The 15,488-nt window shown below is 44.8% G+C and overlaps 1 protein-coding gene across 1 annotated transcript in view; it reads left to right on the top strand.

Annotated features, from left to right (window-relative positions):
• PREP (prolyl endopeptidase) overlaps positions 1-15,488 on the top strand; it is a 354,821-nt gene that overhangs the window by 118,270 nt on the left and 221,063 nt on the right. Inside the window, exon 7 of the mRNA XM_063917051.1 lies at positions 1,057-1,162. Coding sequence (XP_063773121.1) covers positions 1,057-1,162 — 106 coding nt within the window. The remainder of the gene's footprint in view (positions 1-1,056; positions 1,163-15,488) is intronic.

Below are 15,488 nucleotides of genomic sequence, written 5' to 3'. Positions count from 1 at the left end.
GGCTGAGGAGGACCTCATGTTTGCTCAATCGGTGCTGCAGAGTCATCCGCACTCTCCCGCTCGTTTGGTATAATCCCCATGGTCCTTACGGAGTCCCCAGCATCCTCTAATATAATATTTTACTTACCGGTAAATCTATTTCTCGTAGTCCGTAGAGGATGCTGGGCGCCCATCCCAAGTGCGGACTTCTTCTGCAATACTTGTATATAGTTATTGCTTCAATAAGGGTTATGTTGTAGTTGCATCGGTCTTGAACTGATGATAAGTTGTTTTCATACTGTTAACTGGGTAGTTATCACAAGTTATACGGTGTGATTGGTGTGGCTGGTATGAATCTTGCCCTTGGATTAACAAAATCCTTTCCTCGTACTGTCCATCTCCTCTGGGCACAGTTTCTCTAACTGAGGTCTGGAGGAGGGGCATAGAGGGAGGAGCCAGTGCACACCAGGAACTAAATTCTTTCTTAAAGTGCCCATGTCTCCTGCGGAGCCCGTCTATCCCCATGGTCCTTACGGAGTCCCCAGCATCCTCTACGGACTACGAGAAATAGATTTACCGGCAAGTAAAATCTTATTTTTTTACCGATTATCTAAATTAGATAGCCTGTAAAAAAAAAAAAAATATTGGAGAAACGTTGGAAAATGTTGTTTCACCTCTAATTGGATATCCCCCTTTGTTAGATTACCTTAAAAAAATAAAAAGGCTAAAGAGGTACACAGTAAATGAGTTGCGATACTGTATTGGTAAGTATTGGCAGTTTGTGCAGCCATACATCGCAACAGAGTATTACTCCAAATTGTTTGGCCACCCTTTTTCAGTGGTCCTAAAAATGTCTTTACTATGAAATTGTGATGACGAAATTGCTAGTGAATCATGCCCGCATTTAGAGAGTCGCCCACTGTAAAATAAATCAAGGACAGCTGAAAACTGAAGAGGCCTTGATATGTACTGTATTCTAAGGTTTTGCCAATATAAGGCATGTATATGAATGTTTTTTTATGGCAAGACTATTATTTATGCATTTATTCTTCTATTTAACCATGTCCATCCCTTTAGGTTTCTGATGATGGTCAGTATGTAATATTGTCTATACGAGAGGGCTGTGATCCAGTTAATCGTTTATGGTTTTGTGATCTGCACAAGCAGCCAAATGGTATTACTGGTGAGTAATGTGCTTCACTTTCAAGTAATGTATTAATGTGTACTTTCATTGTTGTTGTTTCTTTTTTCCCGGTCACTGTACGAAGAAAACGACACCAAAAACAATAAAAAAAAAACTTATGTCAGCCTTTTGTCATGTCGACCTAGAAACCATGTCGACCTACTTACTGTCGACCACTAGTGGTCGACCTAGATAGTGTCGACCTAAGTCTTGTCGACCTAAAGACCAGATCGCCATTATCTCATATATGTGAAGTGAAAGTGAATACAGCTTGCCAAAACATATGCTTTACCGCTAGTTTAACATTGGATTTAACATAGATATTTAAGCAATTATTCAGTACATTTTGATGAGTAAAAATAAGAGTATGTTTTTAATTATTGCAAAAGAAAAAAATCAGCAGGAAGCAAATTGAATCTGAGAACTGTCCAGTGCCCTTGCATGAATGGCAGATTATTGGTTAAATATTGAACAACATCTGTTAGCATGAATTGTTTAAACCCAGCTCTGGGAGAAATCATGGACAACTACTACTATATTATTATATAAACATTAATACACTGCACTCGTCATTCCCAGGGTTGGGGTGCAAGTGGAATGTGATCACATTGTATAAATAAAAATCCCAGAGCTTAGCACTCGCCACAATAGACAGTGGGGTTTTAGTTCCCGAATTGATCAATGCATTTAAGCTTGCAGCCCACGTCACGAGGCCCCATTTCACTTCATGAGCTACTGTATCCCTTAGAATTATAAACTGGTAACTGCTATCACATCAGAAACTTTAAGGTATGCTAACTGATTTAAAGCTCTTCTGCTAACTAAGCGTAGCTGCTGCAAAACTACAGGGTTGCATGAAAAGATGTGATCACAGAAATGTTAATTAAAAATGTAATTAGCTGAAATATATGTGTAAGTATGTATGTGTGCATATGTGTGTGTGTGTGTGTGTGTGTATATATATATATATATATATGTGTGTGTGTGTGTGTGTGTGTGTGTATATATACATATATACACACACACACACACACACACACAGTGTGTGTGTATATATGTATGTGTGTGTATGTATGTATATATATATATATATATATATATATATATATATATATATATATATATATGTTCTAGTGGTAAATCAGTCGCGCCATCAGTGTTTAGAAATAGTTCATTCAGAAATCCTCAGATAACAACCAAATATGCGTACCAGACATGAGTAGACCAATCGATTTATAAAAGGTGTCTTTGCATCAGGATCTCCCTTGTTTGTACTCCTCCTCCTCGGAGTAGCCATGCTCATCTTACTGCGATGCACCTTGTTTCATGGCATGCCACGCTGTGACTATTTGCAGCCGGTGATCACTCGATTAATTCCATTAGGAATTAATGGAGCAATTGGCAGTTGCAATAGTCGCAGCCCGGCATGCCACGCAGCAAACCTTGTTTGCAGCTTAGATGAGATACACACACTTATCTCCCAGAGCTCAGCACTCACCGTAATAAGGGCCATCGAACCCATGACCTCAGTGCTGTGAGGCAATAATGCTAACCATTACACCATCCGTAATCCCAGACAGACTCGATGATGTTGAGATCAGGGCTCTGTGGTGCAAATGTACCCAGAAGAATTGATACTGTTTTGAAGGCAAAGAGTGGTCACACAAAATATTGATTTGATTTAGACTTCTTTTCTGTTCATTCACTTGTATTTTGTTAATTACTATAAAATGAACTATATATATATATATATATATATATATATAATATAATATAAAATGTGTGCATGCATGCATGCATTCAGGGCTTAAAGTGGTCCTGGAGAGGTGGTGGAACTCATTTACCCATCAACCTAACCCGCCCCCTTAGTCTTTACAGCACCCCGCTGCAAACTATAAATTAATACTCTACTTCCTATACTTTATAAAGGGACAATGATCTCACAAAGAAGCAGCGTGGTCACACTATAGTACTCCCAATTCAAATTACACCACACAGTAGCACAATCTTATTCACAAACAATCGCACGTAGTGCGCCTAAGTCATATTACACCACATAGTAATGCCCTTCATTATGGTTACGTCACTCAGTAGTGCCCTTTATTCACGTTGCGCTAAACAATGGTACCCTTTATACACGTTATGCCACACAGTAGTGCCTTGTATACAATGCCCAGTGCCCCTTATACACAATAACCACAGTAGTAGTGCCCCTTATACACAATAACCACAGTTGTAGTGCCTCTTACACATAATGGGCAGGATTCAAATGTCCCTCCCTCCGTCCCCTATCGCGCCCGCCTACGGTATTCTAATGTTACTGCCGACGGGCGCAACAACTTCATTTCAGTTCACTACTCCTGGAGGTAGCTAGCTGAAATGCATGTAAAGAGACCTGTTTGGGTGCCCAAACAGGTGTCTTCATGATTGCGCCCATTACTTTAGTCAGGTTTAAGCGCTTGACGCACCTAAACCAAACTGTAATGAGTGCGATAGTGGGGCACATTTGAATATCGCCCCTCTATCTCCCGTCACTTTAGACAAGGAATATCGGGTGTGATATGATTTGAATCCAGCCCTATGTCCACACTAGTGCCGCTTATACACATGATGCTCACAGTAGTGCCCCTTATATACATCTCTACCAGCGTCACTCCAGCCGCTCACTGCCTGTGTTCCTCCAGCAGATTTCCCCTCTCTCTTGTCTCTCCAGCCCCCTCTCATTTTGTCCTCAGTGTGCACAGAGCCTGCTCCTCTTCATGGCTCTTCTTCACTTCAGCAGCGGTGACAGCATGACATCAAATACACTGTGCTGGAAAAGGAAGACGCTGGGACCTGCTGTCCAACAGACACAGCGTGTATGAGTACCAGGAGGGGTGGGCTGTAGATGGAGGAGGATCATGGAGCCACCAGAACGATGGGGCAGGCTTTTCTGATGGAATTACTGTGCAGGGCAATGGAGGAGGAGGAACTAGTTCCCCCTAGCTTTACAGGTGGTGGAACTCGGATCCACCTCGTCACCCCCACTTTATCCCCTACATGCATGCATGCATACATACATACATACATACATACATACATACATACATATATGTGTCCGCACAAGATGAAAGACATCCTTCGTAGGAAGCAAAGGAGGAACTGGGTTCACAGGTGACTTTCACAAATGCTTGGGATAAGCAGATTAAATATTCACCAAAGATCGTAACAACTAACACCCCCCATCTTCTGTATGTGAGAAGAACGTTATTTAAAAGTGTGAGAATGTTCCTAAGGGTGTACTTAATGGTTGGGTTGAAGATCTATTGGAGTGTATTATAGTGTAACCTCTAGCAGTTAAGAAAAGCCTGAACGAGCTCCGGCTTATTGAGGCTTTTGTGTACTGCACCGTGAGCCAGCCCCTGACAGCTCGTGGTGCATCGCTTCACCTCCGCCCGCCCCCTGGTAATGTGACCGCTGCTGGGGGTGGGGAAATAGAGGGGTGATGCAGGTCACAGCACTGCTCCAGCTTCCCCACTGGGGGTCACAGCTCCGAGTGCGGTCTCCCAGGCCGCAGCACCCTCCCTGCAGTCACAGCCTGCTGCTGCAGCGAGCATGTGACACTGCAGGTCATTGCAATACCAAATCCCAGTAAACAGCCCTGATTTCAAGTGAAAACTGGGCTGATTCTCACGAAAACACACAGGTTTCACGGAACCTGTGTGTTTTCAGGAGAGAGGGCATTTTTTACAGGTGATCTAATAGGATAGCCTGTAAAAATAATATAAATTGGTGGAACATTGGGAAAAATTGTGAGAAACTTAAGTTTTTTGCGCCCAATGTGTTTTAGGATACTGCCCATAATAATAAATAATAATAATAATAATTTACATTATGGAAAAATGTTGTGTCCCATGATCTAATATGTGCTCACTTAGGGGTATATGCAATTCACGGCGAATCGAGGCAAATTATCGCCGTTTTTTAATTCGACACAATTCGACAGGTGAATTCCGGCAGGTGGCTGCCGGAATTCACCATATTCAATGAAAAACGGATTCGACAGTCCCGCGGGCGAAAAACGGCCGATTTGCCGGATTTTGCCGATAATTAAAAAAACGGGGAAAAACCCGGAAAAAAATGGCGTGGGGTCCCCCCTCCAAAGCATAACCAGCCTCGGGCTCTTCGAGCTGGTCCTGGTTCTAAAAATGCGGGGTAAAAATTGACAGGGGATCCCCAGTATTTTTAAAACCAGCACCGGGCTCTGCACCTGATGCTGGTGCAAAAAATACGGGGGACAAAAAGCGTAGGGGTCCCCCGTATTTTATACACCAGCACCGGGCTCCACTAGCTGGACAGATAATGCCACAGCCTGGGGTCACTTTTATACAGCGCCCTGCGGCCGTGGCATTAAATATCCAACTAGTCACCCCTGCTAGTGGAGCCCGATGCTGGTGTATAAAATACGGGGGACCTACTCTTTTTGTCCCCCGTATTTTTTGCACCAGCATCAGGCGCAGAGCCCGGTGCTGGTTTTAAAAATACGGGGGAACCCCTGTCAATTTTTCCCCCGCATTTTTAGAACCAGGACCAGCTTGAAGAGCCCGAGGCTGGTTATGCTTTGGAGGGGGGGACCCCACGCCATTTTTTTCAGGGATTTTACCATTCCATCCAAATAAATAAATAAATAAATATTATTTTTAAAAATATATAAATAATACTTGTGCCTCCAAAAAAGACAAACCAAGTACCTAATCCCTTCTAATATAAATAGATATGATATTACCAAGAAAAAAAAACACAAAAAAAACATGTTTTAAATTTTTTTTATTAGTTTCACCCTATAAAGTGTGGCGGATTGAAAATGACGAATTTACTGTCTAAAAGCACTGTTGTCGAATTTCCAAACTTCCATTGAATAGACTTTGGTCGAATTGCAGCATGTGTATCATTGCAAAAAAGTCGAATTTGTCAAAAGTCGAATTTTGAAAGTCCGTTTTTTTGTCGGAAAGTACTGAATTGCATTGTCAAATTATTTTTTTTGGCGAAAAATTCCCGAAATTCGACAATTTCGGGAATTCGACCGCAATTGCATATACCCCTTAACCTCTTCACTGCTGAGTGTTTTCTCACTTCTGTGTTGAGGCCATTTTACTACATTAGTGCTCATCACATGCCAACATCAATATTGATATATTTTTTTTATGCAGTACCCTCACAAATTTTATTTTATGTTTTTCAAAAGGTTATGGGGGGGGGTTACAATTTTATGAAGGAGGAAACGCCCCTCTTTTAACCACTTAACTGACTAATTATTTTCAAAAAAACTGCTCAGAAATTGTTTTGTTTTTTTTGAGCGAATTAGGTATAGAGCATGTATTTAAACTTATCCAAAATGATTTTAGTAAAAAGAAGAAAAAAAATATATATTTTTTTCAAAAGCATCACTTCCCAATGTCTGTAGCTGCACACGTCGGATGCAGCCGCTATGATATCTGCATTATGTTCAGAATGTTGATGTGTGAAATATATCCTTTCTGCAAGAACATGGAGGGTTAGGGCTAGGCTGCGAGTCTGGATGGTTAGACTCTAGGGGGTAGGTTTAGTGTTAGGATCAGGGGCTAGCACTACTTACCTCTAGATGACAGCTAGAAGTCGCCATCACCTGACCGCCGGACCCAGAAGACACCAACAGAGACACTGGAGATTAGGGAGGCCAATCCCGGGCCATTTTTTTCAATCCCGGGTATCGGGATTGAAAAATGGTCATTCCCGGGATTGGCTTTAGACTGTGTCCGGCCGTCGCCCCGCCCCTCCCCACCCGCCCTGCAGACCTAAAAAAACCGTACAAACCTGCACAGCGAGGTAGCGGGTGAGGAGGAGGCGGCGGCGGGTGAGTGCAGGGGAACCGGCGGGTTAGTGCAGGGGAGCCGAGAGGAGGCAGCGGGTGAGTGCAGGGGGAGCCGGGACGAGGCGGCGGGTGAAGCCCGCCGTACTTTCCGGCTCTGCGGCTGCTGACAGCGCAGCGTGACCTCACAGTCACAGGTCACGCTGCGCAGGGGGAGACGGGAGGAGGGAGCCAGGCAGTGTCTGAGTGTCCTGAGGACGCTCAACGCTGATCCCTCAAGCCCCGGGATTGGAGCTTCCAATCCCGGGATTGAATCCCGGCCGTTTTTGGGACTAAATCCCGGGATCCCGCCGATCCCGATCCCCGGATTGGCCTCCCTACTGGAGATCTGCTACCAGATAAGTAATCACAGCAACGGAACACACTGTTTTGTTGACATTCTAGTCATGCTGACATTTAATCAGTGTTAACAAAATATACCCAGCCCACACACAGTCCTCACCGGTCATCTGGACCAATAGAGAATGGTTAAATTATTATTAATTTCTCTGACGTCCTAGTGGATGCTGGGGACTCCGTCAGGACCATGGGGAATAGCGGCTCCGCAGGAGACAGGGCACAAAATTTAAAAGTTTGACCACTAGGTGGTGTGTACTGGCTCCTCCCCCTATGACCCTCCTCCAAGCCTCAGTTAGGTTTTTGTGCCCGTCCGAGCAGGGTGCAATCTAGGTGGCTCTCATAAAGAGCTGCTTAGAGTAAAAGTTTTGATAGTTTTATTATTTTCAGTGAGTCCTGCTGGCAACAGGCTCACTGCAACGAGGGACCTAGGGGAGAAGAAGTGAACTCACCTGCGTGCAGGATGGATTTGCTTCTTAGGCTACTGGACACTAGCTCCAGAGGGACGATCACAGGTACAGCCTGGATGGGTCACCGGAGCCGCGCCGCCGACCCCCTTGCAGATGCCGAAGTAAGAAGAGGTCCAGAAACCGGCGGCTGAAGGCTTTTCAGTCTTCATGAGGTAGCGCACAGCACTGCAGCTGTGCGCCATTGCGCTCAGGCACACTTCACACCGGCGGTCACTGAGGGTGCGGGGCGCTGGGGGGGGCGCCCTGGGCAGCAATGTTAATACCTTTCTGGCTAAAAAGAATACATCACATATAGTCCATGAGGCTATATGGATGTATTTCACCCCTGCCAGGTCTCAGAAAAACCGGGAGAAGAGCCCGCCGGAATAGGGGGCGGGGCCTATCTCCTCAGCACACAGCGCCATTTTCCTACACAGCTCCACTGCTAGGAAGGCTCCCAGGCTCTCCCCTGCACTGCACTACAGAAACAGGGTAAAAAAACAGAGAGGGGGGGCATTTTTTGGCGATATTATATATATTTAAGCAGCTATAAGGAAACAACACTTATATAAGGTTGTTCCTATATAATTATAGCGCTTTGGTGTGTGCTGGCAAACTCTCCCTCTGTCTCCCCAAAGGGCTAGTGGGGTCCTGTCTTCTATCAGAGCATTCCCTGTGTGTCTGCTGTGTGTCGGTACGTGTGTGTCGACATGTATGAGGACGATGTTGGTGTGGAGGCGGAGCAATTGCCGGTAATGGTGATGTCACCCCCTAGGGAGTCGACACCGGAATGGATGGCTTTGTTTATGGAATTACGTGATAATGTCAGCACGCTGCAAAAGTCGGTTGACGACATGAGACGACCGGCAAACCAGTTAGTACCTGTACAGGCGTCTCAAACACCGTCAGGGGCTGTAAAACGCCCTTTGCCTCAGTCGGTCGACACAGACCCAGACACGGACACCGAATCTAGTGTCGACGGTGAAGAAACGAACGTATTTTCCAGTAGGGCCACACGTTATATGATCACGGCAATGAAGGAGGCTTTGCATATCTCTGATACTGCAAGTACCACAAAAAGGGGTATTATGTGGGGTCTGAAAAAACTACCTGTAGTTTTTCCTGAATCAGAGGAATTGAATGACGTGTGTGATGAAGCGTGGGTTACCCCTGATAAAAAACTGCTAATTTCAAAGAAGTTATTGGCGTTATACCCTTTCCCGCCAGAGGTTAGGGCGCGCTGGGAAACACCCCCTAGGGTGGACAAGGCGCTCACACGTTTATCCAAACAAGTGGCGTTACCGTCTCCTGATACGGCCGCCCTCAAGGATCCAGCTGATAGGAGGCTGGAAAATACTCTAAAAAGTATATACACACATACTGGTGTTATACTGCGACCAGCAATCGCCTCAGCCTGGATGTGCAGTGCTGGGGTGGCTTGGTCGGATTCCCTGACTGAAAATATTGATACCCTGGATAGGGACAGTATTTTATTGACTATAGAGCAATTAAAGGATGCATTCCTTTATATGCGAGATGCACAGAGGGATATCTGCACTCTGGCATCAAGAGTAAGTGCGATGTCCATATCTGCCAGAAGAAGTCTATGGACACGACAGTGGTCAGGCGATGCGGATTCCAAACGGCATATGGAAGTATTGCCGTATAAAGGGGAGGAATTATTTGGGGTCGGTCTATCGGATTTGGTAGCCACGGCAACAGCCGGGAAGTCCACCTTTTTACCTCAAGTCCCCTCCCAGCAGAAAAAGACACAGTCTTTTCAGCCGCAGTCCTTTCGTTCCTATAAGAACAAGCGAGCAAAAGGACATTCATATTTGCCCCGAGGCAAAGGAAAGGGTAAGAGACTGCAGCAAGCAGCCCCTTCCCAGGAGCAGAAGTCCTCCCCGGCTTCTGCAAAGGCCTCAGCATGACGCTGGGACCTTACAAGCGGACTCAGGGGCGGTGGGGGGTCGCCTCAAGAATTTCAGCGCACAGTGGGCTCACTCGCAGGTGGACCCCTAGATCCTGCAGGTAGTATCTCAGGGTTACAGGTTGGAATTCGAGAAGTCTCCCCCTCGCCGGTTCCTAAAATCTGCTTTGCCAACGTCTCCCTCAGACAGGGCGACGGTATTGGAAGCCATTCACAAGCTGTATTCTCAGCAGGTGATAATCAAGGTACCCCTTCTACAACAGGGAAAGGGGTATTACTCCACGCTATTTGTGGTACCGAAGCCGGACGGCTCGGTAAGACCTATTCTAAATCTGAAATCTCTGAACCTGTACATACAAAAATTCAAGTTCAAGATGGAGTCACTCAGAGCAGTGATAGCGAATCTGGAAGAAGGGGATTTTATGGTGTCCTTGGACATCAAGGATGCTTACCTTCATGTCCCAATTTGCCCTTCACACCAAGGGTACCTCAGGTTCGTGGTACAAAACTGTCATTATCAGTTTCAGACGCTGCCGTTTGGATTGTCCACGGCACCCAGGGTCTTTACCAAGGTAATGGCCGAAATGATGATCCTTCTTCGAAGAGAAGGCGTATTAATTATCCCTTACTTGGACGATCTCCTGATAAGGGCAAGATCCAGAGAACAGCTGGAGGTCGGAGTAGCACTAACTCAAGTAGTGCTCCAACAGCACGGGTGGATTCTGAATTTTCCAAAATCCCAACTGATCCCGTCGACACGTCTGCTGTTCCTAGGGATGATTCTGGACACTGTTCAGAAAAAGGTATTTCTTCCGGAGGAGAAAGCCAGGGAGTTATCCGAACTCGTCAGGAACCTCCTAAAACCAGGGACAGTGTCTGTGCATCAATGCACAAGAGTCCTGGGAAAAATGGTGGCTTCTTACGAAGCGATTCCATTCGGCAGATTCCATGCACGAAGGTCACACAAGGAAGAAACTTCCAGGGCGTGTGGTCAAGCCTGGAAACGTCTCTTCATATAAATATACTGGAACTAAGAGCAATCTACAATGCTCTAAGCCTGGCAAACCCTCTGCTTCAGGGTCAGCCGGTGTTGATCCAGTCGGACAACATCACGGCAGTCGCCCACGTAAACAGACAGGGCGGCACAAGAAGCAGGAGGGCAATGGCAGAGGCTGCAAGGATTCTTCGCTGGGCGGAAAATCATGTGATAGCACTGTCAGCAGTGTTCATCTCGGGAGTGGACAACTGGGAAGCAGACTTCCTCAGCAGACACGATCTTCACCCGGGAGAGTGGGGACTTCATCCAGAAGTCTTCCACATGATTGTAGTCCATTGGGAAAGACCAATGGTGGACATGATGGCGTCCCGCCTCAACAAAAAACTGGACAGGTATTGCGCCAGGTCAAGAGACCCTCAGGCAATAGCTGTGGACGCTCTGGTAACACCATGGGTGTACCAGTCAGTGTATGTGTTTCCTCCTCTGCCTCTCATACCCAAGGTACTGAGAATTATACGGCAAAGGGGAGTAAGAACGATACTAGTGGCTCCGGACTGGCCAAGAAGGACTTGGTACCCGGAACTTCAGGAGATGCTCACGGAAGATCCGTGGCCTCTACCTCTAAGAAGGGATCTGCTTCAGCAGGGACCGTGTCTATTCCAAGACTTACCGCGGCTGCGTTTGACGGCATGGCGGTTGAACGCCGGATCCTAAGGGAAAAAGGCATTCCGGAAGAGGTCATCCCTACCCTGGTCAAAGCCAGGAAGGAGGTGACTGCACAACATTATCACCGCATTTGGAGAAAATATGTTGCATGGTGTGAGGCCAGGAAGGCCCCGACAGAGGAATTTCAACTGGGTCGATTCCTACATTTCCTGCAAACAGGATTATCTATGGGCCTCAAATTAGGGTCCATTAAGGTTCAAATTTCGGCCCTGTCGATTTTCTTCCAGAAAGAATTGGCTTCAGTTCCTGAAGTCCAGACTTTTGTAAAAGGAGTACTACATATACAGCCCCCGGTTGTGCCCCCAGTGGCACCGTGGGATCTCAATGTAGTTTTGGATTTTCTCAAATCCCATTGGTTTGAGCCACTCAAATCGGTAGATTTGAAATATCTTACATGGAAAGTAACCATGCTACTGGCCCTGGCTTCAGCCAGGAGAGTGTCGGAATTGGCGGCTTTATCGTATAAAAGCCCATATCTGATTTTCCATTCGGACAGGGCAGAATTGAGGACGCGTCCTCATTTTCTGCCTAAGGTGGTATCAGCGTTTCACCTGAACCAGCCTATTGTGGTGCCTGCGGCTACTAGCGATTTGGAGGATTCCAAGTTGCTGGACGTTGTCAGAGCATTGAAAATATATATTTCAAGGACGGCTGGAGTCAGAAAATCTGACTCGCTGTTTATACTGTATGCACCCAACAAGCTGGGTGCTCCTGCTTCTAAGCAGAAGATTGCTCGTTGGATTTGTAGCACAATTCAACTGGCACATTCTGTGGCAGGCCTGCCACAGCCTAAATCTGTCAATGCCCACTCCACAAGGAAGGTGGGCTCATCTTGGGCGGCTGCCCGAGGGGTCTCGGCATTACAACTCTGCCGAGCAGCTACGTGGTCAGGGGAGAACACGTTTATAAAATTCTACAAATTTGATACCCTGGCTAAGGAGGACCTGGAGTTCTCTCATTCGGTGCTGCAGAGTCATCCGCACTCTCCCGCCCGTTTGGGAGCTTTGGTATAATCCCCATGGTCCTGACGGAGTCCCCAGCATCCACTAGGACGTCAGAGAAAATAAGAATTTACTCACCGGTAATTCTATTTCTCGTAGTCCGTAGTGGATGCTGGGCGCCCATCCCAAGTGCGGATTGTCTGCAATACTTGTACATAGTTATTGTTACAAAAAAATCGGGTTGTTTATTGTTGTGAGCCATCTTTTCAGAGGCTCCTACGTTATCATACTGTTAACTGGGTTCAGATCACAAGTTGTACGGTGTGATTGGTGTGGCTGGTATGAGTCTTACCCGGGATTCAAAATCCTTCCTTATTGTGTACGCTCGTCCGGGCACAGTATCCTAACTGAGGCTTGGAGGAGGGTCATAGGGGGAGGAGCCAGTACACACCACCTAGTGGTCAAACTTTTAAATTTTGTGCCCTGTCTCCTGCGGAGCCGCTATTCCCCATGGTCCTGACGAAGTCCCCAGCATCCACTACGGACTACGAGAAATAGAATTACCGGTGAGTAAATTCTTATTTTTTTTTTTTTTGGAGTGCTATTGGCTGTGGAGAAGAAGTGGGATTTGTTCTCTGCACTCTGAATGCATATGTGTGGGACAAAACCCTACTTGTGGTCCACAGTGATGCGGGTAAATAATGTGATGCAGAAAAGAATTTTCAATATGATTCATTAGTCGTCCAGATGTACTCAAACTCGATAATTGCAAACCTATCTTTATATCTTTCTAAAATGTCAGCTATTCTGATTAAAGGGTCAATTTTTTGTCTGTTTATCTTAAGCAATCAATTGTGCCGTGGTTCCCAAACACTGTCTTCAAAGCTCCCCAACAGTCCAGGTGTTAGGTATATCCCTGCTTATGCACACATGATATAATCAAACACACTGAGGTACTAATTAATGGCCTAATTTAGCATGGATCGTAGATGTGTGAAAAATCACACATGTTTGATCCATTACTCTGACATGCGGGGGGACACCCAGAACAGGACAAGTCCGTCCTGCATGCCAGATCCAGCCCGGCTTCAATGCTTTAGGATGTTTAGGCTAGCTGCGAAGGTGGGCGGCTATCTGCCATTTTTCGGGACGCAGCGGCTGCGTGTGACACACAGCGCATGCGTTGTCTGTACCGCGACACCCCTTAAACTGTGCGCACGGCAATTGCAGCTTCTGCGCGTGTGCACACTTCAAAAGACCCCAGCATGCGAACGCAACCGTACCTGCGTTCCATGCTGAATCGGGCCCAAAGTCGCCTGTTCCTGCGCATGGATATCCTTAAAACCTGAACTGGGGTTCCTTGACGAACACGTTTGGGACGCACTGCAATAGTGCAATATCATTTCTACATCATAAATTGCACAAAAAGACACTTGCATATGGGTAGGAAATAAATGTAGTGGTCAGTGGAGAGTGCTGATGTTATCTCAGTCACCACTTCAGCACCTTTCCCTACGTGCTGTCTGCTTCATCCTGATACAACTTTTGAATATTAAACATATTCTTAGGTGATGCAAGTCTCACTACTTTTCTGCTCTCTAACTAAATTATGTGTATGTATTTGTGTATACACTATATGCATACAAGAATGTGTAATATTTTGAAGATTAGTCATGTACAAGTGTATTTTTTTCTTTATTACCTGAAACTTTTGTTGGTATAATTTAGAATAGCTTGTGGCACAGAAATCTGCGGTCCTCTCTTGCTCTAATAGCTTTAATTGAAGCTAGTACAGAGATGTTTAAACTTTTAGACATCTTATAGCACCTCTTCCGCATCTATGCGTACACAAGGGTATATGTGTGCAGGTAACCCTTCAATCAAGCATATTGCTCTAAAACCCACGTCATTATTGTGCTCTGATTAGATTTGTCTCTGGAACGAATGTCTAATTGTTGTGCTGTAATGCCCACTTGGGTTTTTTCTTCTTGAATTTCATATGAAGTACGCTGCTCCTGAGCTGTTTCTTGTGTATGTTTAACTGACGTTTACTGAACAAGTAGGGAACTATGGGATCATGTGCTTGTTCAGATTATTCTCAATGCCATTTAAAGACTTTCCTTTGGTTTTGTCATTTCATGCCAAAATATGATAATTGAAATCCATTAAAGGAGAAAATTGGATTCTATCCCTACTGATGCTTTACATTATGAATTTTTTACTTCCTTGGTTCCTGTTGGGAAGGGTTTTCATTTTCAGGTTTGAGTAGTTTTTTTTTTGTTTTGTTTTTTTACTTTTCACTGCAAACCAATTGAAAAAATGGAAAAATACACAAAACTTCAATGAATTATTTATTCAGAATGCATTACAAAATGATTTTCATTAATATTATATTACGTTTAAAATGGTTGAAATGTAATCACATTGGTGAGTAAAACTAATTTTTATAAATATTTTGCAGTTTAAGTTTTAGATGTCTATTATATATTTTTATATAGCATCAGTAGCTTGTTTAAGTAAATGCGTGGCTTTCATGCAATATTCATCTGTATGAAACCATTTTTCTTAGTTTATGAGGCAGCATATGACTGACCTCTGTGTACTTTTTTAAAAGTAAAATAATTGGTGCACAAAACAACTAAATAAAGGGGCACTACATACTAAAATAAATATGCTAAGACAGGGTTGTGGAGTTGGAGCCACTTTTAAGTGAAGTCAATATAAAAATTCTAGCCATTTTTGTTGGTCCATATTTGTCAAGTACTTAAGGATGAAAACTTCTACCATGCCCTCCAGGTTAATGTGGAAGAGGTTTGGGAAGACTTTAAAGGTATTGTGCATGGCTACTTGGCTAACAGAAGATATGGAAACTATGCTGAGATTGTGAACAGCCTTCTAGAAAAGTATCCTCAATTAGGCTGCAATATCTCTCAAAATCCACTTTCTCCACTCTCATCTGATTGTGAAATATATAGCATTTGAAACAACTTTAAATAATTTTTATGATAGTCCAAGATTAGGCTGCCAGGGGTCCTACATAAAGGAAGGTAGAGGGAATGT

This window comes from Pseudophryne corroboree, chromosome 4 (assembly GCF_028390025.1).
Source record: "Pseudophryne corroboree isolate aPseCor3 chromosome 4, aPseCor3.hap2, whole genome shotgun sequence".
Taxonomy (NCBI): Eukaryota; Metazoa; Chordata; class Amphibia; order Anura; family Myobatrachidae; genus Pseudophryne; species Pseudophryne corroboree.
Note: the sequence above shows the minus strand (reverse complement) of the source record. Positions and strands in the feature narration are given on the sequence as shown.